Consider the following 26,038-nt stretch of genomic DNA (forward strand, 5'->3'; position numbering starts at 1 on the left):
CTCAGACTCTGCAAAAACAGGCTACTTCTGACCCATAATTGCCATTTACAGGGTGTAGTGATTAGAACGAGATCAGCAGGTGGACCTCTTTGAATATGAATTCCCTGATTGGGGCTGTTAACCTAGTCCAACTGGGGAGTCCTGGCTAACAGATATAAACTGGAGTGTCAGGGATTCTGCTCGCTATGAGCTAGCTGGGTCAGGGTCATACACTGTGCATGTATAAACAAAGGATGACTTGGTGACGGTGTACTGGCCTGTGTGGAGTTATTTCAATGGCAACCAGTGAAAATCATGCCACTAAAGAGACTCACTTGCAACAACTGTCTTTGATTTGGTGTCAGCATTTCTGACTTCATGCCACTATTCAGGAAGCATGACTTGTTCGACCCCAGTTGAAGACTGGGCCCAGTATGTGGAAAGAAAGCATTATTTTTTCCTGGGCAAATGACATTGGGTATTAGAGCAGGCAAAAAGCAAAAAGTAAATCTCCTGACAGCGTGTGGATCTGTATCTTTTTCAGACATTAGGAGCCTCACTTTTTCTGAGGCGCTAGATAGTAAAACTTTTCAAGAGTTGGCAGATTTAGCTGAGGAATTTTATGACCCAAATCCTCCTTTGAGGTGCCATTGGTTTTACTTGACAGTTGGAGAATCAGGGAAGCCCACATCAGGATTTTTGACGAGCTTAAGACAACTGGCAGAGTCATGTGATATCAGTTGAAACCTAAGTGAGATGCTGAGACACCGCTTGGTATATGGGATCAATGATATCACCATTCAAACGTGCCTACTAGCTGAAGCCCAACTGGACTTCAAACAGGCACGACAAGTGGCTTTGTTATTAGAAAATGCAGCAAGCGGAACTTAGGAGTTACAGGGTGTGATGGACATGGACACCCTCATCAGGATGTCTAAGCTTGGGGAACACCACTTGAGTGAAAGCAATTGCACGGCCTCCCTCAGGACACCTTGAACAAAGGTACTATGGGTCAGCCCATGGCAAAACCCCAAAACAAGCCAGCTGACTTGAGACAGCAAATGAGTTCCACTAGGCCTAAACTAAATAAGAGAACGCAGGCCGGTATGCAGGACAGTGCACACCTTGGAACGTCTAGCTACGGCTGGTTTGGAACAGTTAAATTGCCTGGCAACATCCAAATCAGAACCAATCAAAATAAATGGCTGGTTAAATGGTCACCTAGTTGATACCGGCACAGCTGTCAGTCATCATGGAACCAGCCTTGAGCAAAATTCACTCTGGACTCTAACCCTGATGTTCGCCTAAGAACGGGGCCAGGCCGAGAACCTCTACTGGGGAACCCCTACAGAGTAAGGGTGCCACTTCAGTTCCAGACTGGTATAGAAGAAGCTGGATAAGTTACCACTGATTGTAGTAACAGGCCCCAAGCTTGATGGGGCAAAATTGGTCGAGAAAGATTCAACTTGATTGACAACATTTTTCGATTAGAAAATGGCTGCTGGAATGCAGTCCTAATCAAGTACCCAGGCATTTTTCAGGAAGGTCTGGGGACTATCCATGGGGCCAAGGCCACCTTGAATGTTGACCAAGAAGCAATCCCACGATTCTGTAAGGCCTGCCCACTGCCATTTGCCTCATGTGCAAAAGTAGAAGGCTGAAATCTGGCGGTTGAAAACTGAAGGAATCGTCACACCTGTACAGTTTGCAGAGTGGGCAGCACCAGTTGTACTGAATGTGAAACTGGACAGACTGTTTTCCTTTGTGGGGATTTCAAGCAAATGGTAAACCACTTTTTGCAGCTGGATAAATACCCAATCACTTGCACAGTGCACTTATATACAAAACTGGTGGGGAGGTGCTGTTCTTCATGAAGCTGGACATGAGTAATGTTTGCCTGCAATCGTGCTTAGACGAGGATTCCCAGAGGTATGCGAGAATGAACATCCATAAGGGCTTGCATCAATACATAAACCTGTCTTTTGGGGTATCATCAGCCTGTGCAGTTTTCTAGCTGATGATGGAGAACATTTTACAAGGTCTACCTCAGGTCACCATTTCGTTGGATGATGTACAAATAACTTGGAAGACAAATAAAGTGCATTACCAGAACTTGGACATAGTGCTCAAACGTTTCTTCAAAGGTTGTGGTAGTACACCTTAGGAAGGAAAATCGCGCGTTCCAGGCACCCCAAGTGACCTATGACGAGACTGAGTTACATCCATGGGAAGATAAAGTGAGGCCAATCAAAGGTGTCCCTGCTCCCACATCTGTAGCAGAGCTTAGGTCTTGCCTCAGATTGGTGAATTTTTACAAGAAGTTCATATGTAGCCTGGCCTCCATACTGGCACCCCACATTTGCTACTGAAGAAGGGTGATCTTGCAAATGGTGTCATAGCCAAGATGTAGCCTTTAGGGAAGTGAAAAAGCAGCTACAGGTGCCTAAGGTGTTGGCTCACTAAGATGTGGTAATGACACGCGATGCCTCCCATACGGTATCAGCGTGGCGTTGTCTCATCGGTGGCCCAGCCGAGGACAGTGCCAGATAGCATATGCTTCCCAAACTTTGATGCTGAACGAAGATACTCTTAGATAGAGAAGGAAGGTTTGGTGTTCATTTTTGACGTGAGAAAGTTCCGCTAGTACCTTTACGGATGTAAATTTGTAACAGGCATATAATTACAAGTTGGAACACCGTTGAAACGAGCAGCAGGGCAGCACTAGGAGTGGTTCTGATTTTGAGTCACTAAGAATGCAATGAAGGCCATGTTTGAGCTGCGGAGGTCACAGTCATGGATTGTTGAGGCTGAATTGGAAAGTTCTCACAGTTCGATACTCGTGAAAGGACACCCAAGAAATTTCATAGCGCCAAGATTTGATAGGACGTGAAGGAGCATCAACATTAATTCCGAAGAGCTGTGGCACAGGTTGGTTTGGTTGAGACGTGCAAGAACATCCAAGATATTAAATAGTGTAGGAAAACTCTTAGGTGTAAACAGAAGTAGAACGCTAAGTATTCTGTTGAAACTTTCAAGATTTAAATACAAGCATTTACCAAATATCATGTTAATTATATTTCATTTACTTAGCACGCACCATGGGCACCTGGTCAAACTTAAGTTCAACTTCAAATCAGCAATGTGGCTGCTCTCTGAACTGGCCTGGCATGCCACATAGCAGAATGGAAGTTAGGCATGGCCAGCAATGCTGAAATCTCATGAATGAATTAAAAAAAACATGACTGATATAGTAAATGTTTTTGTTTAAAGCGTGGTGTCACTCTGTTAATATTTGGGAGGCTGAATTTCTTTTAAAAGTTACTGCCCTCAATTGAAATTATAAGAGTATAGCTCCTTTAGCAATGGACAAAACCCTTGATAAAACTGAATACAGAAAGCTGGACTCAATATTGAATTCAACAATTTTAGCACTTGAGGCATCTTTTCCCATGTGCTTACCCTAACTCCCACACACTAGGCCTTGTAATGACATGGTCTGCTATTACATGACACCCATCATTAGTCATCAACTGTCCACTAATAGCATTTCATTCTCCCAGGCTGATCATTATCCACTCCTTTGTCCAACTGTTCTTCTCTCTCTTTGGGCTCTATCTCCAGCTATTGTCTCCATAAACACCAACATTTTTCTAGCTACAATCAGTTTTGGGGAAGGGTCACTGAACCGGAAATGTGACCTCTATCTGAGGTCTTTCTGCCGAGGTTAAATATGGGTTTATTCAGTTATTGGACCCTCCCAGTGCCTCAAATATATGCAAATATAATAATGCAAAGTAAGAGATGCCTTTGGTTTATTTGTTGGATAGAATCAAACTCCAACATTTGTTTTCTTCATATGTAACTGTTCAGAACCAATTTGCCTTTGTGACTATACACATAGGTATTATTATGATTAAAGTATACTTTTGAAATTAAGAGTTAACGCTGATTTCTCTCCACAGATACTGCCAGATCTGTTCAGTTTTTCCAGCAATTTCTGTTTTTGTTTTAAATTGAAAAATACTTGCTCCCAATTCCACTGGCATAATATACGGTTCCAAACAGAATATCCCACACCAGGAGAGAAGTGTAGTAAAGCTGCAAAAAAGGACTTTATAAAACATAGAACCATTTTAGTTTATTTTACTATAGAGCAGAATGTACATAATGGACTGCACAGTCTCCTCAGTCATAAAATTCTGTTGTTCCATAAAGCAGGAAAGAATAGATATTTGATTAGATGATTAGATTTTTTGCAAAATAATACAGATGAACTCGCTAAAGATCTGAAGAAAATATTGAGGATAGATGAAGAAAATGCAGGGAATACAACTGATCCACATTTTCAAAAAGAGAACAACATACCATGGGAGCCAAGCAGATAGGGAAATAGTAACAAAGTTAAGAGAATTGTGGCCATGCTGACAGAAACAATTGAAACAGAAAGTGAACAGAAATTTTATGCTTTGGATAAAATATGGAAAGCAGATGATTTCACTATCACATGTAGTAATAAGGTTATGTATGAAAAGACTGGCTCATGAGTTGATTTGGTAACTTTTCATGAAGACAAAGCAAGAAACCATATAACATTTTCTGGTGAATCGTCGTGTGAAGCTGAGTTCCTGAGAATCTGGATGTTTCAACTTGTCCTTGGGCATCCTTCTCCTCTTTCCAGCATTTTAAAAAAGATAACAAAGCCTATTGCGTTTATTCATAAAAAAGAATAGTTCAAAATGAAAAGTACCAAACGCATGGAACTTCAACTTTCACTTGTTCAATTCCATCCATTTCTCAAAAAAAGTGCCCAAGTACTTGGGTCAAACTGCAGGTAGTGATGAAAAGAAAAAAAAACCCAGCTGGCTTCTTCCCAATGGGGAGCTGGCTTCTGGTAAAGAGAAAGGCTCCAGAAGGGAAGCTGGTACTTGTGCAAAACAATATATTTATAACAAAACCCTTGTTAATCTCTGAAAGTTGTTTGCTTTCTAACTCATCATGGGGATATCAGTCTGCCAAACAACTTGGCATCAGACAGTGTTCATGGGTGGGAGTCACAGATAGGTCAGAGGCAATGGCAGGGGATGGTTTTCAGGCTGTCATCACTCTCCTTGTTTAGGCAGAGTCTATTACTACAAAGGCCTCTCCTTGCCCTAGCATACCACTGGCAAATGTGGTGCCTGGTGGCCTGAGGGTATGAGAATAACATTTAGTTCCCACTTAATCCCCGAGCCATCACAAAATGGTGGATTCTGCAAAAATGGTGTCAACTGGATCCCTAATGAGTCTAACTGACACACTGTTACTAGTGGCCAAGAATCATGTGTCAGTCTGTTTTGCCCTCTGACTAAACCAGGGGAAGTTTGTTGTTGCTGGGAGACTGATGCAGGGCCTCGGCCAGTATATTTCCTGTTGTGACAGCCTGCATAAAATCTACCTCCCATATACAAATTAGGTTAGTGTGCAACATTAGGGTAATGGTAATATTGGTACTCTATCTTTTCAGGCTTAAGAGGTCACAGGAGTATGTTGCTGAAGGAACATTGTTGGTTTGCTGCTCTGCATTCTGTAGTTTGAGCTTAGTTTTAATTCACTCGTGGGACATGGGTGTTGCTGGCTGGCCAGCATTTATCATCTGTGGCTGGTTGCATTTGAGAAGGTAGTAACGAGCTGCCTTCAGGAGCCACTGCAGTCCATGTGCTGTAGGTAGACCCATAATTCCTTAAGGAAGGAAATTCCAGGATTTTGACCCAATAATAGTGAAGAGATAGTGGTATATTTCCCAGTCAGCATGGTAAGTGGCTTGGAAGTGAACTATTTATCTGCTACCCATGTCCTTTTAGATGGAAGTGATCTTGGGTTTTGGAAAGTGCTGTCTAAGGATCTTTGATGAATTTCTGCAGCTCATTTTTTGCTTAGTGCTGCCGTTCGCCTGCCCTCCTGCACTCTTCATTGAATTAGGGCTGATTCTCTGCCTTGATGTTTGACCGGGGGATATGCCATGAGGCTGCATATTGAGTTCGAGTATGTTTGAGCTGCTGTTGATGGCCCCCAGCACTTCATGGATACCTAGTCTTGAGCTGCTAAATTTGTTTGAAGTCTATCCCATTTATCACAGTGATTATGCCACAATTCTGGTTCTGGTTCAATTCTGGTCTCCCTGCTATAGGGAAAAAGTTGTTGCTAAACTTGAAAGGGTTCAGAAAAAGTTAACAATGAAGTTTGAATGGTTTAAGCTATAGGGTGATGCTGTCTTTCCCTGGAGTACTGGAAGCTCAGAGGTAACCCTATAGAAGTTAATGTAATATGAGGGACACAGATAGGGTGAATAGCCAAGGTCTTTTTCCCCCAGAGTAGGGGAGTCCAAAACTAGAGGGCATAGGTTTAAGGTGAAAGGAAAAGGATTTAAAAGGGACCTGATCGATAACGTTTTCACACAGAGTGTGGTGCATGTATGAAATGGCCTGCCAGAGGAAGTAGTGGAGATGCATACAGTTACGTCATTTAAAAGGCATCTGGATGGGTAAACAAAAGGTAACGTATACAGGGATTTGAAACAAATGCTGACAAATGGCACTAGATCAGTTAAGGATAGCTGGTCGGCATGAGCGCATTGAATCGAAGAGTCTGCCTCTCTGCTGTATAACTATGACTATGACTCTATAACACAATGAAGGATAGTCTCGATGTGAAGGTGGGATTTTGTCTCCACAAGACTGAACAATGGCCACTCTTACTGTTACTGTCATGGACCGAGTCTTCTGCAGCCAGCAGTTGGTAAGGATGAGGTCAAATACGTTTTCCCTCGTTGGTTTCCTCACCATTGTTGCAGACCCAGTCTATCAGCAATATCCCTTAGGACCCAATCAGTTTGTCAGTAATGCTGCTGCTGAGCCACACGTGATGGTGGACATTGAAATCCTCCCAAAAAGAGAACATTTTGCACCCTTGCCACTCTCAGCACTTCCTTAAAGTAATGATCAACATGGAGGAACAATACATGGTAATCAGCTGGAGATGTCCTTACTTGTGTTCAACTTGAAGCCAAAAGACTTCATGGGGTCATAATTCAATGTTGAAGACTCCGGTAGAAACTCTCTCTTGACTGCTATACCACTGCTGCCACCTCTGCCAGTCTATCCTGCCTTTAGGATAGGACATACCCAGAAATGGTGATGGTGCTATGTGGGACATGGTTCACTAGTATGACTGTGTCAGGCTGTTGAAACCGGTGTAGTAGGCTATTATCAAGCCAATCTAATTTACTATAAAAGTAAGTGACCTGGATTTTACAATTAAGAGAACAATAATAAATTTATTGACATCAAACATGATAGTACAGTATTACAAACTAGATGGGCTGGTAAGTTGATAGATGCAATTCAATGTAAAAATAAATGAAATGAATTTGGGAAAAAGAATATGGGAAATGAAATGCTGGTCTACAAATATGATGGGATTCTGGTGTGCAGATAGGTGCACATGTAGCAAGATTTATAAAAGAAGCAAATAAAATCCCTGGTTCCTATTTAGAGGGTATAAAACAGATGCAAAAAGAAATTCAAACACTAATTGGAGTACTGCGTTGTGTTTTGGGCACTTTATCAAAAAAAAGTTAGATGTAAAAAAAGCATCAATTCATTGACTGTTACATGAAATAAGGGGTGAAAGTTATGAAGAGACTCCTAAAAATTAGGGATTATTTTCACCTCAGTTGAGAACATTAAAGGGGTGACCTTAATAAAAGCCATTAAGACCGTAATGCTTTATAAGTGAGACAAATATCGACTGACTATTTTCAAATATGAGCAGCACTGCATAACTAAGCTGCAAAAGTAATTAAAAGTACAGTTAGCTTGAATTATTTTGCACAGGGGGCAAGTGGAAAAAGGAATTCATCACCACAAAATGTAATTGAATCATATTCCGTAATTAAATAATTTCTTCAATACATTCATATGCTTGGGGATCAACAGATAGCAAGGGAAGGCCATAATAACAGTTTACACAATGCACAATGAAGTTAATTTTAAGTCATTCATTGATGACTCAATTTAGCACTGACTGATGTACATTCTTTATATTGTAGCCACAACTATAGCAGTTTAACAAAAAGCACATTTTCACAAAGCACTGAAAAATAAGACAGGCTAAATTTTTATTTAACAAAACATAAGAAAATGCAATGTCCCAAGAAAAAAAAATGATTTGTAACACAACATAATAAGAATTTCAAGTGCAGGCACTACTGCATAGAATTTGAAAATACAGGTTTAAGGAAGAAACCAGCAACTTCCTTGATTACAACATTTAACTTGTAGCAATGCACTCTTAACTTTCCAACTACCACATTTTGGAAAGGAAAACAGATAAGCAATCTAGATCAGAAAACCCAACTTTCCTTATCAAAATTTGGAATTTTACTTTGCAATTGAATAAAAATAATCCTTCAGACTCAAATCATACATGAGGTTTCCTTTTTTCTATTTATTCCGATATTTTGATTTGCAGCTAAAACTGTAGAACATTACCCCGTTCTTTGTGATGCTGTGTATGTTTATCAACATCCTATGCGTCTCTTAGACAGTGTAAATTATACAGTGTACTCACTCTTGCACTCAATGAATTGTTGGAATAGCTCAGAGCAGTCCCCTCCACTCTTTAATAGAAAGTGCTCTATTAGAAAGAAAGAATCTTGAATTAAGTATTTGTTTTAGTTAGGTTCCTGCTTGGAACACTTGAATAACTAGCTTGAAAATGCATGGAATCAATAAGGCAGATGGGTATTTTATTTTGTCCAACAAAATTCTTAAAACTGGAGTTTACATGCCACACTAAATTTCATACAATTGATCTGTAATTGACAAAATAACTTGAGAGCTGGAGATTCAACATTCTTTATCTTTCATAGATCCATTTACTTATGGGAAACAGCTATTTTGATTTTAAACTACATTGTCTCTCTTAATTCTGCCTCTTCCTCTTTCACATCTCTCTCTCTCATCCCTCCCAAATATTTTTCAGCAGGCATCCAAAAAAAGGCTACAAAATAGCAACATTTTAATTTTCACAATATTGAGAAAGATTCATTGAGCTCTGCTGCTCATTAATATCAAAATGAATAATTTTAGAACCATGAGAACCAACTAAATAATGAAAGATAAGAAATAATTTTAAAAAGATGCTGAAAATGATTTTGTCTTAGCTATCTTTGCATTTCTAAAGTTTGAGTCCTGAACTTGAATCTTGGCCACAAATTTTTCTGAAGTTTGGAAGAGACCTATGTAAAACTAGTATGAAAATCTCAATCTAACTTCTGCCTACTAAAAGATGACAAGGCTGGGGCAGAAGGTGGCTGTTTTAGTGGGGTATTGTTCTTCTGAGGTTTGGTTGTACAGCATATTGATGACAGAATTTGATGTTGCAGATGATCATTTTATAACTAACCTGTGCTTGAAACAAATAATGGATTTCTGAAATTGGGAAGTTCCCTAACATAAATACTCCTCTCCCCAAGAAGGGGAAAAATGTAAAAAATATAAATTGTGTTCATATTAATAGCTAGATGTACTGCACAGAAATTAAATCAATAAATTTGACAGTTTAAATTCATAGTGTTTGAAATGTTGCATTGGTACACTACCTTTATCTGTGCTTCCATTAATTTTAGGTAACAAGTCATCAACTTGGATTCCTATTGTTACCAAAACAAAAAATTAACTTTAGTTCTAATAGCTGAATGTTTGTTTCATGCTATCAATATTGTAAAACAAACTACTGTTTAGGTAACTAAGTGAATGCCACATTCCAGTATATCACACATGCAAAACACAGGACTTGGTTTCAAAGAAGATAACGAGCAGCTTTTTTTTATTAAACGTTGGCTAATGTGCAAAGATTTCTGACACCACAAGATGCCCAGGAAAAAAACATCTGCGTTGCAGGACTTACATTAATTATTTTCATTTCAAAGTAAGTTTCCACAACTTTCTGTCCCTGCCTTCCTCAACATGTCCATGATAGATAAATTATTTATATCTTTTCGTCACTTCTTTGATATCACATCTTTCTCAAGATGACTGAAACTCACTAGCTGTTCGCTTGAAATATCGAATTATCCACAAAGCAACACACAAACTCCTTGGAACACAGAGGCAGAGACAGCGCAAGTGAGAGGAAATATAGACAACAGGCTGATAGAAATAAGAACAAAAAAACAGACAGGTCTGTTCAAAACTATATCTGAAAATGGTTTACTGTAGAAATTTTGCCCTTTGTTGATATTTATATCAATATAAAGTGCAAATACGACAGAATGATATTGCATGAAAAGTGTTGCAAAGCTGAACCAACAGAATTGAATCATTGCCACCTACAAGTTTTATTTTAGTCACAAAGTGACCAATGCACACAGTAGGTTATATTGTGCTTACATTTTTGTCACTAAAGTTACGTTACTCGGCAAGTAATCCAGAGGCACAGAAGTTCAAACTGCACCAGACTTAGAGAACTTGAATTCAAATTAAAAGATCTTTCAGTTTAAGTGGTTGAGGCACGGTGGTTCAGTGGTTAGCACTGCAGCCTCACAGCACCAGGGACCCACGTTCGATTCCTGCCTCGGGCTACTGTCTGTGTGGAGTTTGCACATTCTCCTTGTGTCTGCGAGCGTTTCCTCCGGTTTACTCCCACAGTCCAAAGATGTGCAGGTTAGGTGGATTGGCCATGCTAAATTGCCCGTAGTGTTCAGGGGTGTTCAGGAATGAGGGGGATGGGTCTGGGTGGGATGCCTCAAGGGGCGGTGTGGACTTGTTGGGCCTAAGGGCCTGTTTCCACACTACAGGGAATCTGATCTGATCTAAAATCACGCAAATGATTTTTTTTTAAAAAAGGGATTGCATTGTAGGGCACAGTCTAAAGAACAGACTGCAATTTATACAAACAATGGAACCAAGTTGTAACGAATGGCTTCTTACAAATGATTGAATTTCTTCCACGTCAATTACCACATATTTCCATTGCCTTTGAATCGAAGGCAATTCATCTAGACTAGAATTTTAAAAAAATTTGAAAGTGGCATGGATTAAAGTGCAGACCAATTTGCTTAGAATCATAAGAGGTAAGTAATGAGAAAAAAATTCATAAAATTCTAAGGCACCTACAAACTTGTTAACCTCAGCAGTTATTGCCAACAACTTACTCTGTAACAAACTGATGCACTGAAAGAAATAAAGATCACTGGAGATTAAACCTGTTAAAGGGCTGTGAACAAACGGAGCTGTAAACAATTACATATTCCGAAAAAATAGTTTTCTTTCCTACAATTTCTTAGCAACCTTATACACAATGCCAAAGTCAAGTACATGTTTTAGACAAATACACATTTATGAAAAGAACAATCTACATCCTACACTTGTGAGCAACTGTCTAGGAATAATAAATGAATAACGTCTACCTTTGTATAAGCTCTGTTGTGACTAAATAAATTTATGAAAACAGTAGCAATATAACAATTTCTTTTCACAACTGCTACCAACAGTCATGCTTCAAAAAGAAATTCCAATTCTGCTGAGTTTCTCTTTTAAAAATTAACATGCTAACAGATATGAGTACCTTAAAAAGACGCGTAACGAAACGTGGATAGGAGGAAAAACTGTTGCAACAAAGCGAATGCACTGAACACTAAAAATTCAACAATTTCTATGGGCAGTTATTTCCTCTTAAAAATGGTCTGGATAATTTCACCATGGAATTCACATGATATACTTGTTACAACATTCCAGATAAATACAAATGTCAAATGTAAAGGAAACTGGAACTAACTCAGGGCTTGGAATGGTTTAACAGAGTCATAAAACCTTCAATATCCATTTTAAAAACAAACATTATTTAACAAAAAAATTCCCTCCGTATTAAAATGTTTGCAATATAATACTAGAATTAAAATCCAGGAATCACAAAATAACATGATTGATTTTCTCTATTCATCTTTGTGAATCAAGATAGCCACACAGACGAAGAAGAACTCAAGTTTGATCCTTGGTTTTTGGAGAATTTTTTTCCGTCTACGAACACGATTAACCCCAGTACTTCAGATTACTTTCAAATCAGGGAAGATTAGAATCAGTTATTCATACCCTGACTTGCACTAACTATGGGAGCATGGGAATGGGAAGAGATTGCAAGGCAGTATAAAGAGAAAAGAAAGTGCACCAACGATTTGTACAAAAGAGAGTGAGCAGTGAAAAAGAAAGGATGCAAGCAGAGCAGAAGTCAAGCAAAGAGAAAGGATGCACAAAGGCACAAACTAAACAAGAGAAAAGGATAAAATGGTAGCTAAAAGATGGAGGAATGAGGCTTTTGAAAATAGTAAAATAGAGAAGAAAAATAGGTATTTGCTGAAGGGAACTAACATCACATAGAACAAAAGTCACCATTTATGCAAGAACTTTATTGCTGATTAGCAAACTTTGTTACATATGTCACCTGTAAACTCTGAATAAAGAAAGTTATACAAAAATTTTTATTTGAATTTTATCAACTCTTTTTCAAAAAATGAATTCTGAAGCACCAGCAGTCCTTCATCCAGTTTTACAAAATAACAGATTCAAAAGCGAGTGTTCCTCAGTTGAAAAAAATAAAATCAAAGTAGAATAATATCCCAAGGGACACAGCAACCTCTGCTGGCCACTAAATTGTAAGTTGGTGTTTTGACAGATGGCAAAAACGTGGGACTATACATAAATAAAACGTCCTCTTTAATTTTCAGTTACTATTTACAAATCAAATGTTATGCTGAACATGCATTTTGCTGATGAATAAAATTCCAGGTAGATATAAACATATGTATATAAATTATCATTTTGCTAAAACGAGTCAATAAATCCTATCTGCTAACAATTTTGTATCACTGTGAAAGTGACAAGTAACAAACTATTAATTTATGATGTGTACAGTATAGAAATGCCAAAAATCACAGCAGCAGCCATCAAAGATGAAGACAGAATTAAAGAACAACAACACTGATGGGGGTTGACAACAGACTGCCTAACAACCATGATGGCGTACTGCAGTTAAAGTATAAGTATGGAAATCAGGTAAGCATGTGCCGGAAACAAATACAAAATTTGAATGCTCACACAGACTGGAGGGCCTAAATAGATCAAATAGTAAAAAAAAGTGAATTTCTGCAAAACAATCAGGACAATTCCGACAATGACCTGTTGTAGAACTGACAAAGGATGAGATTATAGTAGGTTAAGGATGAATACCAAAATTGATTTATCAATTGTGGCCATCATATTTGAACTTGTAAAACAGAGAATGATGAATCATAAACAACATTTTAAAAAAATTAGTTGAAGGAAATATAAATGTACTAAGAAATAAACTGGTCATGGTAAACTGACCTGATCTGTTAATGGGTAAAACAACGACCAAACAATGTGAAATTTTCCAGAAGAATCAGGTTCAATGTGAAACCAGTTAATGCCATTAAAAGATAAAATTTAATTTCTGAAGCTCAGCAACTATGAACAATAAACAAGTTAAGGGATAATATTAAGTTAAATACTTACATAAATACAAGGGAAAAGTGGAAATCCAACAAAATAACAGTATTTAAAAGACAATGAAGTAATTGAAGAAAATTAATGCGAACACGAACAAAAAAAATTGCATGAGATATCAAAGTTAAAACCTTTTTCATATGTAACGAAATGGTTAATTGTCAGGTAATTATAAATAGGAACAGGTGAGAAAAGGACATGGAATTAAGGGAATGGCAAAATTGTCAAATTTATCATTTGCATCTGTCTTCAATGTAAAGGGACAAACCACCAACAGTACAAGGGAATCAAAAAATAAGAAATGGGGAAAACTTAGTGCAATTAACAGGTAAAAGAAGACAATAAAGAAATAGTGGTGTTAAGGTAGATTATCACGAGGGTCTAATGATTATTTTACAAAAAGCAAATAAAGGACACATGAGGAGGAAATTCTACATGGGCTATCTTAATTTTCTAAAGCTCTATTTGGTTTAGAAAATTGCAAATTTCAATGCCACATAGGTCAGGGAGAATGCAGGTATCTACATACTTTGTAGAACATCTGTTCTGGAAACTAGAACAGAAACTATCATCGAAGACAGGGCAACCGAGCACATGAAAATGTATGAGTTGATCACAGTCAATCAACAGACATGCGGCCAGGTTATCTGAATACCTTGAGGTCATCACTGATAAGGCGTACAAGGGAGTATTTATGGATTTGGTATCTATTTCCTCTTGCATTGCCCGTCTCACCTTCATTTTTCAAGTACTTGAATGTGTTAGCATCTCCCAAACTCTTGCATTTTCTTCCTACAGCTACACTCATGAACCTCTTCAAAAAGGTTTCAATCCCTTCAAGAGCACTGAAAGGCCCTAACGGAAGTAGTAGATAATTTGCATGACATTGCTCATGATGTATTATCACTCTTCATTCTTTATTTGTCTGCAACCTTAGACATAGTGCAGAACACCATTCTCCTCCTATCCCTTTCCTTTGTTCAGTCAGCCACTAAAGGAAAACTGCAGTCATTCTGCTGAATTGGCCAATCGCAGCACAACTGGCAATAAATTTAATTTCAGCAGTGGTGGGTTCCTTGGGAGGAACTTTTCAGACGGGATAAAACAAAAATGATTTGTCCATGCACTGATAGATGCAATCTTAAAAGCAGTCTGTTTTAGACAAATGATCAAGTTTGTCCAAGCACGAACATATCAAATGAATGTTAGATTTGAAAATAACCGGAAAGTTTCATGTGGATCATCACTTAAAAGTGATTTTATAAATCCAAACCCAAAGAACAAATTTTCTTGGTATTTAAAACTGAAGATGTGACAAACTATTTTCAAGTTAGACATCTGATGTATCACGTGTATCAAAATATATTTTATAACATAAAATTTATTCAACATTATCATGGATTCAATTTTTTTTTCTTAAGTACTGCAGTTTCAGATATAGCCCAGATATATTTTAATCATTTATATTAAACTCACCTATACTATTGTGATCCTTGATGTTTTTCTCCTGAAGTTGTTCTAACCGTACTGTGTTTAAAATAAAAAGCATTTAGATTTCTTTTTCCAGTTATAAATTCAAAAATGAAAATGTACATTGAAGTGGAAAAGTTGAAAAACAGAAACAAAGTATAAATAATTATACACATTGTCCACATCTAGATTTTTAAACATTCATTCACACGATGTGGACATCACTGGTTAGGCCAGCATTTATTGCCCATCCCCAATTTACCTTAAGAAAGTGGTAGTGAGCTTTCTATTATAAGCAGTATTAACACTAACTAAGAACAAAAACATTACAATGGCTGCTGGGTGAGCATTTCAACTGTAAGAACATTTTTAAAAAATATATCGTTTATACTTTAGTGACCAAAAGCTGGGATATATTTTGATCAGGTGGCACAGTGGCTTAGTGGTTAGCACAGCTGCCTTGCAGCACCAGGGACCTGGGTTCGATTCCACTATCGGTGTGAAGTTTGCACATTCACCCTGTGTCTGCACAGATTTCCTGCGGGTGCTCTGGTTTCATCACATAGTCCAAAGATGTGCAAGTTATGTAAACTGGCCGTGCAAAATTGCCCACTGTCTAGGAATGTGTAGATTAGGTAGCTTAGCCATGGACATGTGGAATCATCAGGATAGGTTGGGGAGGTGGTTTGGGTGGGATGTTCTTCAGATGACTGGTGTGGTCTAGATGAGCTAAATGGCCTGTTTCCACAATGTTGGGATTCTAGAATTCCATTCTATAATCCCTCGAACAGTGGCTTTATTTCAAGCTACTGATAGTCTTCTCAATTAGCTTACACTGCATCTTTGTGATTTGATTTTACAGTTCAATCAAAAGAGGTAAGCACCCAATCCTTCCCAAACATAAGTATATTATTTGCAATATATTTTCTTGTTAAAAAAGGATGACCTTCTTCAGCTTAACATCTGTGGGTCTGCAACGATTGAGGTTAGTCATTTGTGAATGAAACTGCTCATTGTCTCAGTCTGACAGCCTTTAAGTGATAGTAAAAAGATAAGGGAAAGAACCAAATTTAGTTATGGGAGAAAAAGTAACTCAAAAGAATACCTAGAAGCTTGAAACATGCATGTTGCAGTCAGGCATTTTTAAAAGTGTGCCAAAGTGGCAAAGACAGAAGCAAGGTGGGCAAGGACAAACAAAAACATACTGGAAAAATATCCATAGACCTGGTAGCATCAGTGAAATAGAGCTAGAAACAAAGTTAATGTTTTGAGTCCAGTACAATTCTTCTACAGAACTCTGATTTCCAGCATCTAGAATATTTTGCTTTTATAATAAGGCCAATAATGGTTTGTTGGAGCAATGTAGTGTAAAGTTGGGGCAGTTAGAGGTGGTGGTGAAATATTATAAGAAAAGAAACTAAGCTAAACTTTTGTTAGATAATAATCATTAAATTGTAGGTTGATCACAAAAACATCAGATCCGTTTGATACTAAAAATATTGGCAGATTTATAATTTAGCTTTCAGTATTTTTGTTCTTTGCCCACAGTTTCCCCTTAGGCAATAATCTATGAAGGACTGCAAGTTCTATTTACCTTGTAAAGCTGTAAGCCGTTCATTGGTGAAATCATTGTCAGCCTGTAAGGCTTCAATTCTTGCCTGAAGTAACTGTTCCTTCTCTTCCATTTCATCTATTCTGTGCTGCAATTCTTTCTTCTCAGATAAGGCCTTCTGTTGAATCTCTTCTTGTTTCCCTTCTGCATGCTGTTCACAGACAAAACTGGCATTGTGAATCGTTTAAAAAAAAATCTTGTTTAAAGATATTCCAATTTTCTGTAATGCAATACTGCTACTCAATGTTGTGTGTTCTGAGCAGAATACTAGAAAATTAAGTTTTTAAGATTATCGTTTGTATAAAAGAAACATTTTAAAAATTTTAAGTCATTTTAAAAAATGCTAATTGAGAAACTTTAATAACATACAAAAAGAAAGTGTGTACCAAGGTTAGTGGATGGGATGGAAATATCAAAAGGCTACTACAAGAAAAAACGATTGAGTAAATAAGGGGATGACAGCAGCAAAGTCAGAACATCATCAAAAGTTAAAGGTATTGCTCTGGGGACACAGCAAAAGTCCCATCATGACAGCTGATAGAAGTTAAATTCAAGTAATAAACCTGGAAATTTTTTCATTATTGCTTCCTGGGAGGTGGGAGTGCCTGACAAACCCAGCATTTATTGTTCATACCTAAACTGAGTGGCTCGCCAGGCCTTTCCAAGGGCAGTTAAGAGTCAGATTGTTGTGGATCTGGGCAAGCGAAGGAATCTGCTAATTGCCTACATGTAAGCTCAGAACCCGCTGTAATCATTCAACGGAAGAAAAAATATTGAGATTCCAGTTCTGTGCAAAACATTTCTAAAGAAGGGTCCCAACCCGAAACGTCAGCTTTCCTGTTTCTCTGATGCTGCCTGGCCTGCTGTGTTCCTCCGACTCCACACCATGTTACAGAATACAGGATATTTTTGATTTCCATAAAGGTATCTTGTGTTGAAAATTTCTTTTCCCAACACAGACACAGCTCTACAGATTGTGCACAAATGCTTACATGGGCCTTTATATTTTTTTTTCTTCTGCCAAGTCCCAACAAGCAACTAGATAATTATGCAAATGCTATGTCTTAAATTTTGTTATAATAATTTGAACAGTGGGGGAACTAGGAGTCATGTGGCATTTCAGGTGGAAAGGTAGAAATGAATCTTGTACATGCTTTTGCTGCATGATGCAGGATTTGATGTCCAAGCTTTCAAGCGGATAATAATGTGAATTTTTTTTTGATTCAGCGGGGTTTAGTACTGAATTGCAAGAGCAAAATGCAAGTTCAATTGAAGTTCTAGAGAAAAACATGTAAGAAATTATACTTTGCAGAGCATTACTGAATTCTTATGGAATTTACAGGCATAGCAACAAGCCACTCAACAGTTAAGTTGTTTTTTACCTCCCTCTCTCTGGTAAAAACACAATTCCAGCAGTCGATCAAAACAAAAGATAATGGCCACAAAGGCAGTGCACTTTGGTAGTCTTGTGACACCTTGTGCACCTCATTCAACCACAGGGCCATAAGGCAAAAAAGCAGAATTAGGCCATCCATTGGCTATTCAGCCCATTGAATCAACATCATTCGATCATGGCTGATAATGTCTCTCAACCCCATTCTCCTGCATTCTCCCGTAACCTTTTGCCCCTTACTAATTGAGAATATACTTTACTCGATCTTAAATACACACAATGACTTGGCCTTGACAGCCTTCTGCAGCAACGACTTTCACAAATTTACCACCCACTTGCTGAAGAAATTCCTCGAACTCGTTTCTGAAGGATCGTCCCCTCATTCTGAGGACATACCCTTGTGTCAGAGTCTCTCCTACTAATCGAAACACCTTCTCCAAGTCCACTTTATCCAGGACTCTCAGGCTGAAAGCCCAAATGATGGACAAGCAGTAGGCATAGTGGATACCTTTCCTGTAATGACTGGTTAGAATTACTCAACCAAAGGATTGATATTGGGCTCAGAACCAGCCTTTAGAAATGAAATATACTTATGAATGTTCAGAGATTGATGGGGCAAGTCCTTAACAGGCATAAGATGACGGGGCGGGGGGGGCGGCGCGGCGAAGAGTGTTCCTGGCCAAAGAAACAAAGACAAGATGGGCCTGCTTCTGCAAACAAACAAATAACAGACTGTCAACAAACCTGTTATCACCTGTCTTGGGCTACTTATTTTCTGTTTAGTTTACAAGTAAATTCATCATAGTTTTACCTGACCATGGAGTGTTTTCTCATGAGATGTGAATGGCCGATGGATGACCTAATTCTACTTTTCTATCTTACGGTCCTGTGGTCAATGAGGTACACAGCAAATGGGAGAGGTTGAAAAGGACAGTCCATCCTGGTATCAGCAGGATATTGATCAGTGCAGAAATTGAACCCTCACTTTTGGCATCACTCTGGACAGCTGGTTTGCAATCCAGTCGACTACTGGGTATCCAACTGGCTGAGGTTACTATGAAGGACTCTCGTGCTCAGCCTCTTCCTTTGCTGTAGGCATGGTGACCCTCATGTTAAGCCACCACCAGCCATCTCTCTCATGTGAGAGCAGCTCTTCGGGATTGAAGTGATTTGATTTATGCATTCTATTAAAACTGTTGCTTCTGAATAAACAATTCAATAAATTACTTTAAAATCACAATGTATCCAACTGGCTTTCTGAAGCTAAAATTCACTAAGTTGAATTCTGAAACTGTCTTAGTTTGCTTCTAAAAAAAATACACAGTCTCACAAACGAAATGCCAGTTTTAAAACATTGTCTACTTAAAATGCAATTCATTCAAGCTCACCTTTAATTTGTCAGTGAACTCTTTAATTTCATTCACAGCTCCATTATACTTATTGGCCAGTTCTCTCAATTCTTCCTGTGTTCTATCGTTCATCTCCTTTAAATGGGTGCATTCATCCTCTGTGTTACTCAGACTTCGCTATAACGTTAAAATACATGCATTAATTCTGGGATGTCTTCAGATCTGAATAGCATCTTCTCTACTTTTAAACTCACTGGGAAAATCAAGATTTAGTTGTTATTTGTGCTTCATAAGATTTAAAACAATGTAAACTGAAAAAATTAACCCAAACAGAATATTCACAATTTATTTTTGCTGAAATGTTGGCATCTCCACATAAAGTTCCACACTTAACCAATTTCTTTCCAATTACTTGGCAGTATTGAAAGCACGCAATTGGAGTAGCATTTGAAGACATTCCAAAACCAAAGGACTTCTATATAAAAATTTTCCAGCAAACGCATTCTTATAGTACCATATATATATATATATATATATATATATTCACAAAATTTCCAAAAGGTGATATTTAATCATCTGTATTTTACAGATGCCATTACACTTTTTCACAAATACTGGATCTAGTAACCACAGTAAATTGCACATCTGCCTTAATTTATGAATTATTTTGAGAAATTAATTTACATGGCACATGCTACTTTTGACTGGCATTTTATATCTACTAGTCTGGGAAAATATTTATAACCCTATTGTCTGTCAGAACACACAAATGTCTTCATAAATCTCCACCGAAAAATAGGACAGGCAAATCCACTAAATGTTTTGGCTAGATGCAGTATTCCAAATTATCACACCAAGGTTTTTATTTTGAACAAAGCAACTCTATATATATCATTGGGAATATTTAGAAATGTAATTACCTCCACCTCTGAGAGCTTCCGGACTACTTCTATTTTCTCTTGAAGGACCCGCCTCAAGGACTCTTTGGCTGTTGTCTCATAACTGTGTTTGTCCTCTTGTAATGTTACCAATTCTTTCCTTATGCCATCTTCAGTTTGGTTCTGTTAGGTACAAACAGAAAGGGCAAATATTGCTAAAAGAGAGACATATTGTTGAAGATTTTTGTCTTGCATTCATGAGGACAGGTGCAAGAATTCAAACTTCAAAAAGGGAACAATAATTTATCCTGCATGAGAAAAGGGTTGGTTAATAAGTTGACTCTGATTGGTCAAAGTTTTGTCATAGAGAAAGGATGCAAAGTATAAATATCTTCTTTCTTATTCAGGAAAGGTCCCTGCATTTGAAATGTATGTGGCTACTAAAAGGTTTAAGCATAATCAAATAAATTTGATTATTTTAAATTGGTTATTTACGGGATACTTAGCCTACTAGGGATTGTTCTGCAAATGAAAGGGGAACTATATAAATTATAGAGATAGTAGGAACTGCCGATGCTGGAGAATCTGAGATAACACGGTGTGAAGCTGGATGAACACAGTGGGCCAAGCAGCATCAGAGGGGCGGGAAAGCTTACAGTTTCGGTTTGGGGCGCTTCTTCAGAAACGGGGGAGGGGAAGGGGATTCTGAAATAAATAGGGAGACAGGGGAAGGTGAATAGAAGATGGATAAAGGAGAAGATAGGGTGAGAGGAGACAGACAGGTCAAAGAGGTGGGGTTAGAGCCAGTGAGGATGAATGTAGTTGGGGAGTTGGGCGGGGAATAGGTCAGTTCAGAGAGGACGGACAGGTCAGGGAGGCGGGATGAGGTTAGTGGGGAGGGGATGGGGGTGGGGCTTGAGGTGGGAAGAATGGTTAGGGAGGCGGGGACTAGTTGTGCTGGTTTTGGCATGTGGTCGAGGGAGGGGAGATTTTGAAGCTTGTGAAATCCACATTGTAACCCATGGGTTACAGAGTTCCCAAGCGAAATATGAGATGCTGTTCCTGCATCTTTTGGGTGGCATCATTGTGGCAATGCAGGAGGCCCAGGATGGACATGTCATCCAAGGCGGGGGGGGGGGGGGGGGGGGGGAAGAATTGAAATGGTTCATGACTAGGAGTTGTAGTTGTTTGTGCGAACAGAGTGTAGGTGTTCCGCAAAGTGGTTGACAAGTCACCGTTTGGTTTCCCCGATGTAGAGGAGGCCACAATGGGAACAATGGATACAGTATATAACATTGACAGATGTGCAGGTGAACATCTCATTGATGTGAAGAGTCTTTCTCAGGCCTGGGATCGGGGTGAGGTATACGGGCAGGTGTAGCACGTGCTTTGGTTGCAGGGAAAAGTGCTGGAGTTGGTGGGGCTGGAGGGGAGTGTGGAGCGGACAAGGGATTCACGGAGAGAGCGGTCACAGAGAGAGTGGTCCCTCCGGAAAGCACGCAAGGGTAGGGAGGGAAGAGTGTCTTGGGTGGTAGGGTCGGATTGCAGATGGCGGAAATGTCGGAGGATGATGCGTTGGATGAGGACAACATGTTCATCCTGTTCTATTCCTCCCACCTCAAGCCCCACCTCCATCCCCTACCCACGAACCTCATCCCATCCCCCGACCTGTCCATCCTCCCTGAACTGACCTATCTCCCCCCCAACTCCCCAACTACATTCACCCTCACCGGCTCTAACCCCGCCTCTTTGACCTGTCTGTCTCCTTTCACCCTATCTTCTCCTTTATCCATCTTCTATCCGCTCCCCCCACCCCCCCGTCTCCCTATTTCAGAATCCTCTTCCCCTCCCCCATTTCTGAAGAAGGGTCCCGACCCAAAACGTCAAGCTTTCCTGCTCCCGCGATGCTGCTTGGCCCACTGTGTTTATCCAGCTTCACACCGTGTTATATAAATTGGTAGTTTACTTCCACAATATATGTGAAATTAATGCTGGAACGTACACTATCACTTGGGTTGATGCATAAAAATTCTCTTGTGCAAAGATTTTGGATTAAAATTGACTGATTGAAATTAAAGGCAGAAAAATGGTAAAAATGTTTACTCTCCGATATGTATTAATACTTTTCAATGATGAAATTGCACCCAAATCCTGATATTTGATGGAAAAATTAAACAAGTCAATACATTTTCTGTTCTTTTCTCGAGTAAATTTTGTTACCATGTTAGGAGTCATAGAGATCTACAGCACAGTTAAAGGCCCTTCAGCCCATAAAGTCAATGATAGCCAAAGACCAGCATCTAACTATTCTAATCACATTTTCCAGCACTGGCCTATAGCCTTGGCATCCCAAGTGTACATCTATATACTTCTTACATATCATGACGGCTGCTGCACCTACAATCCTTACGGGCAATGAGTTCCAGATTCCAACCAGCCTCTGCTCCTTACTTTAAATCTATACTGCCTGATCAATTATCCCCATTCAGGGGAAAGGTTCCTTCCTGTATAGACTATCTATGCCCCTCAAATTTTACACATCTCAATCATTGTCTCCTTTCAGGAAAGGAACTCCAGTCTGACCAATCTCTTTTATGACTAAAGCTCGTCAACCCAGGCAACATCCTAGTAAATCTTCTCTGCTTCCTCTCCAGTACAGTCACAGCTCTTCTACCATGTGGATTCCAAAACTTCACACAATGCTCTAGCTGTGGCCTAACCAATTTTATATGCAATTCTAGCATAACTGCCCTAACTTTATGCCTTGACCAATAAGGGCAAGTATATCATATACCTTCTTAACCATTTTATCTACCTGTCCTGATACTCAAAGGATTCGTGTACATGCAAGGTCCCTCTGATCCTCAGTGATTTCCAGAGTCCTCTGTTCAACAAATATATTCTTGCCTTGTTTTTCCGCCTATGTGTATCCCCTCACATTTATCCATTTGCCAGTAATCAACCCATTTAACCAGACGTCTATATTCTCTTGCAGTCCAAGCCTATCCTCAGTATTTGCTACCTCACCAATTATTGTAACATCTGCAAACTTGCTGATCAACCCTCACACATTCAAGTCTAAATCACTTACATTAACAATAAACAGCAAAATCCCAAACATTGATCCTACTTGAACCCCACTGGCACAGACTTCCAGTTGGAAAAACACCATTCAACTATCAGTGATAATGAGAACTGCAGATGCTGGAGAATCCAAGATAATGAAATGTGAAGCTGGATGAACACAGCAGGCCCAGCAGCATCTCAGGAGCACAAAAGCTGACGTTTCGGGCCTAGACCCTTCATCAGAGAGGGGGATGGGGTGGGGGTTCTGGAATAAATAGGGAGAGAGGGGGAGGTGGACCGAAGATGGAGAGAAAAGAAGATAGGTGGAGAGGAGAGTATAGGTGGGGAGGTAGGGAGGGGATAGGTCAGTCCAGGGAAGACGGACAGGTCAAGGAGGTGGGATGAGGTTAGTAGGTAGGAGATGGAGGTGCAGCTTGGGGTGGGAGGAAGGGATGGGTGAGAGGAAGAACAGGTTAGGGAGGCAGAGACAGGTTGGACTGGTTTTGGGATGCAGTGGGTGGAGGGGAAGAGTTGGGCTGGTTGTGTGGTGCAGTGGGGGGAGGGGACAAACTGGGCTGGTTTTGGGATGCGGTAGGGGAAGGGGAGATTTTGAAGTTGGTGAAGTCCACATTGATACCATTGGGCTGCAGGGTTCCCAAGCGGAATGAGTTGCTGTTCCTGCAATCTTCGGGTGGCATCATTGTGGCACTGCAGGAGGCCCATGATGGACATGTCGTCTAAAGAATGGGAGGGGGAGTGGAAATGGTTTGCGACTGGGAGGTGCAGTTGTTTAATTTGAACGAGCGGAGGTGTTCTGCAAAGCGGTCCCCAAGCCTCCGCTTGGTTTCCCCAATGTAGAGGATGCCACACGGGGTACAGTGGATGCAGTATACCACTGGATGTGAGTTTGCTCGCTGAGCTGGAAGGTTAGTTTTCAGACGTTTCGTCACCATTCTAGGTAACATCATCAGTGAGCCTCCAACGAAGCTTCGTCGGAGGCTCACTGATGATGTTACCTAGAATGGTGAAGAAACTTATGAAAACTAACCTTCCAGCTCAGCGAGCAAACTCACATCCAGAGCCTCAACCTGAGCTAAAAATCTTCTCAAAACTCGCTAGCAGTATACCACATTGGCAGATGTGCAGGTGAACCTCTGCTTAATGTGGAAAGTCATCTTGGGGCCTGGGACAGGGGTGAGGGTGGTGGTGTGGGGGCAAGTGTAGCAATTCCTGCGGTTGCAGGGGAAGGTGCCGGGTGTGGTGGGGTTGGAAGGCAGTGTGGAGCGAACAAGGGAGTCACGGAGAGAGTGGTCTCTCCGGAAAGCAGACAGGGGTGGGGTTGGAAAAAAATGTCTTGGGTGGTGGGGTTGGATTGTAGATGGTGGAAGTGTCGGAGGATGATGCGTTGTATCCGGAGGTTGGTGGGGTGGTGTGTGAGAACGAGGGGGATCCTCTTTGGGCGGTTGTGGCGGGGGCGGGGTATGAGGGATGTGTTGCGGGAAATGCGGGAGACGCGGTCAAAGGCGTTCAACCATTCAACTATCACTTTGTTTTCTGCCACTCAGCCAAGTGTGGGTCCAATTTGCTAAATTTCCTTGGATCCCATGGGCTTATAACTTCGCTGCGAGTCTTTCATGAGCGACCTTATTGAAAGTCTTATTGCAGTCCGAGTAGATGACATCAAAAGTGTTGTTCTCATCGGCATATCTGATCATCTCTTAGAAAAATTTGATCAAGTCGGTCAAACTCCAATTAACAATTCTTTGTTTTCTTGGTTAATCCCTCCCTCTCCAAATGCAGATTAAGTTCTGTCTCTCAGAATTGCTTCCAACAGTTTACCCAGCAGCGAGGTTAGAATGACTAACCTGTAGTAATCTGGTTATCTCTTGCTCTCTTCTTGAGTAACATTACCACACTGGCTGTCCTCCAGTCCTAAAACCTAACTCCAATGGTCACAAAAAGGAGCAGAATATTTTTGCAAATGCCACTGCTTTTTCTTCCCTTGCCTCACTCAGCAACCTGGGACATATTTCATCTGGCCCTGGAGATTTATCTACTTTAAGTTTGTCAGATCACTCCGACTCTCCCCACAGGCTATGCTAATACCTTTAATTGTACCATAGGCCTTGAGTGCCTTCACTATTAAAATGTCTGTTTCATAGAGGGTGATAACACCGTTTGATTGCCTAAATGTAGCTGATCAAAATATTTTACAACACTGATACTTTTCAAAATGCAATCTGCTCTGTTATCTACTCCTTTAGTCTATTCAATTATTTCCAATAATCAATCATCAGTTATCTCTTTATTTTCCAAGTCTTAGAATTCGTTGTCACATTACTATTATATTCCCGTCTCTCCGGGTAATCAATCTCCTATTCTTCCTACCAAAGTAACCATGCCTGCTAAATCACAGCTCAACAGCCTCCCCTTGTTTGGCCTATCCCTGACCCTGCTGCACCTCCTTTTCCCAAATCCTAATCATGTCTTTATTATTCTTATCCTCTGTTTCTCCCAAATACTCACCTTGTCAATTTCATACTCTACAATCTACAATTTACTGAACTAGTATTTATTTCACATCAGGTTGGGAAAATCATGTTGGTAGTGGACTGCAAAAGCACAAGTTTGTGGAACGTCTACAAGATGGTTTTTTGGAGCAGCTTGTAGTGGGGCCCACAAGGGTACAGGCAATTCTGGATGTAGTGATGTGCAATGAGGCAGACTTG

General features: G+C 39.8%; 1 protein-coding gene across 25 annotated transcripts in view; it reads right to left on the reverse strand.

The window, feature by feature from the left end:
• The window catches only part of slmapa (sarcolemma associated protein a), a 293,580-nt gene that overhangs the window by 157,406 nt on the left and 110,136 nt on the right, over nt 1–26,038 (reverse strand). For 12 of the 25 annotated variants that reach the window (XM_048548181.2, XM_048548188.2, XM_048548175.2 and 9 more), the window contains 6 exons: nt 20,286–20,426; nt 19,405–19,542; nt 16,606–16,774; nt 15,018–15,068; nt 9,620–9,670; nt 8,587–8,652 (listed from right to left, as the gene is read on the reverse strand). In XM_048548181.2, the coding sequence (XP_048404138.1) occupies nt 8,587–8,652; nt 9,620–9,670; nt 15,018–15,068; nt 16,606–16,774; nt 19,405–19,542; nt 20,286–20,426 (616 nt within the window). The remainder of the gene's footprint in view (nt 1–8,586; nt 8,653–9,619; nt 9,671–15,017; nt 15,069–16,605; nt 16,775–19,404; nt 19,543–20,285; nt 20,427–26,038) is intronic. The other 13 variants (XM_048548186.2, XM_048548190.2, XM_048548184.2 and 10 more) reach the window with 2 other exon arrangements.

This window comes from Stegostoma tigrinum, chromosome 11 (genome assembly GCF_030684315.1).
Source record: "Stegostoma tigrinum isolate sSteTig4 chromosome 11, sSteTig4.hap1, whole genome shotgun sequence".
Lineage (NCBI taxonomy): Eukaryota > Metazoa > Chordata > Chondrichthyes > Orectolobiformes > Stegostomatidae > Stegostoma > Stegostoma tigrinum.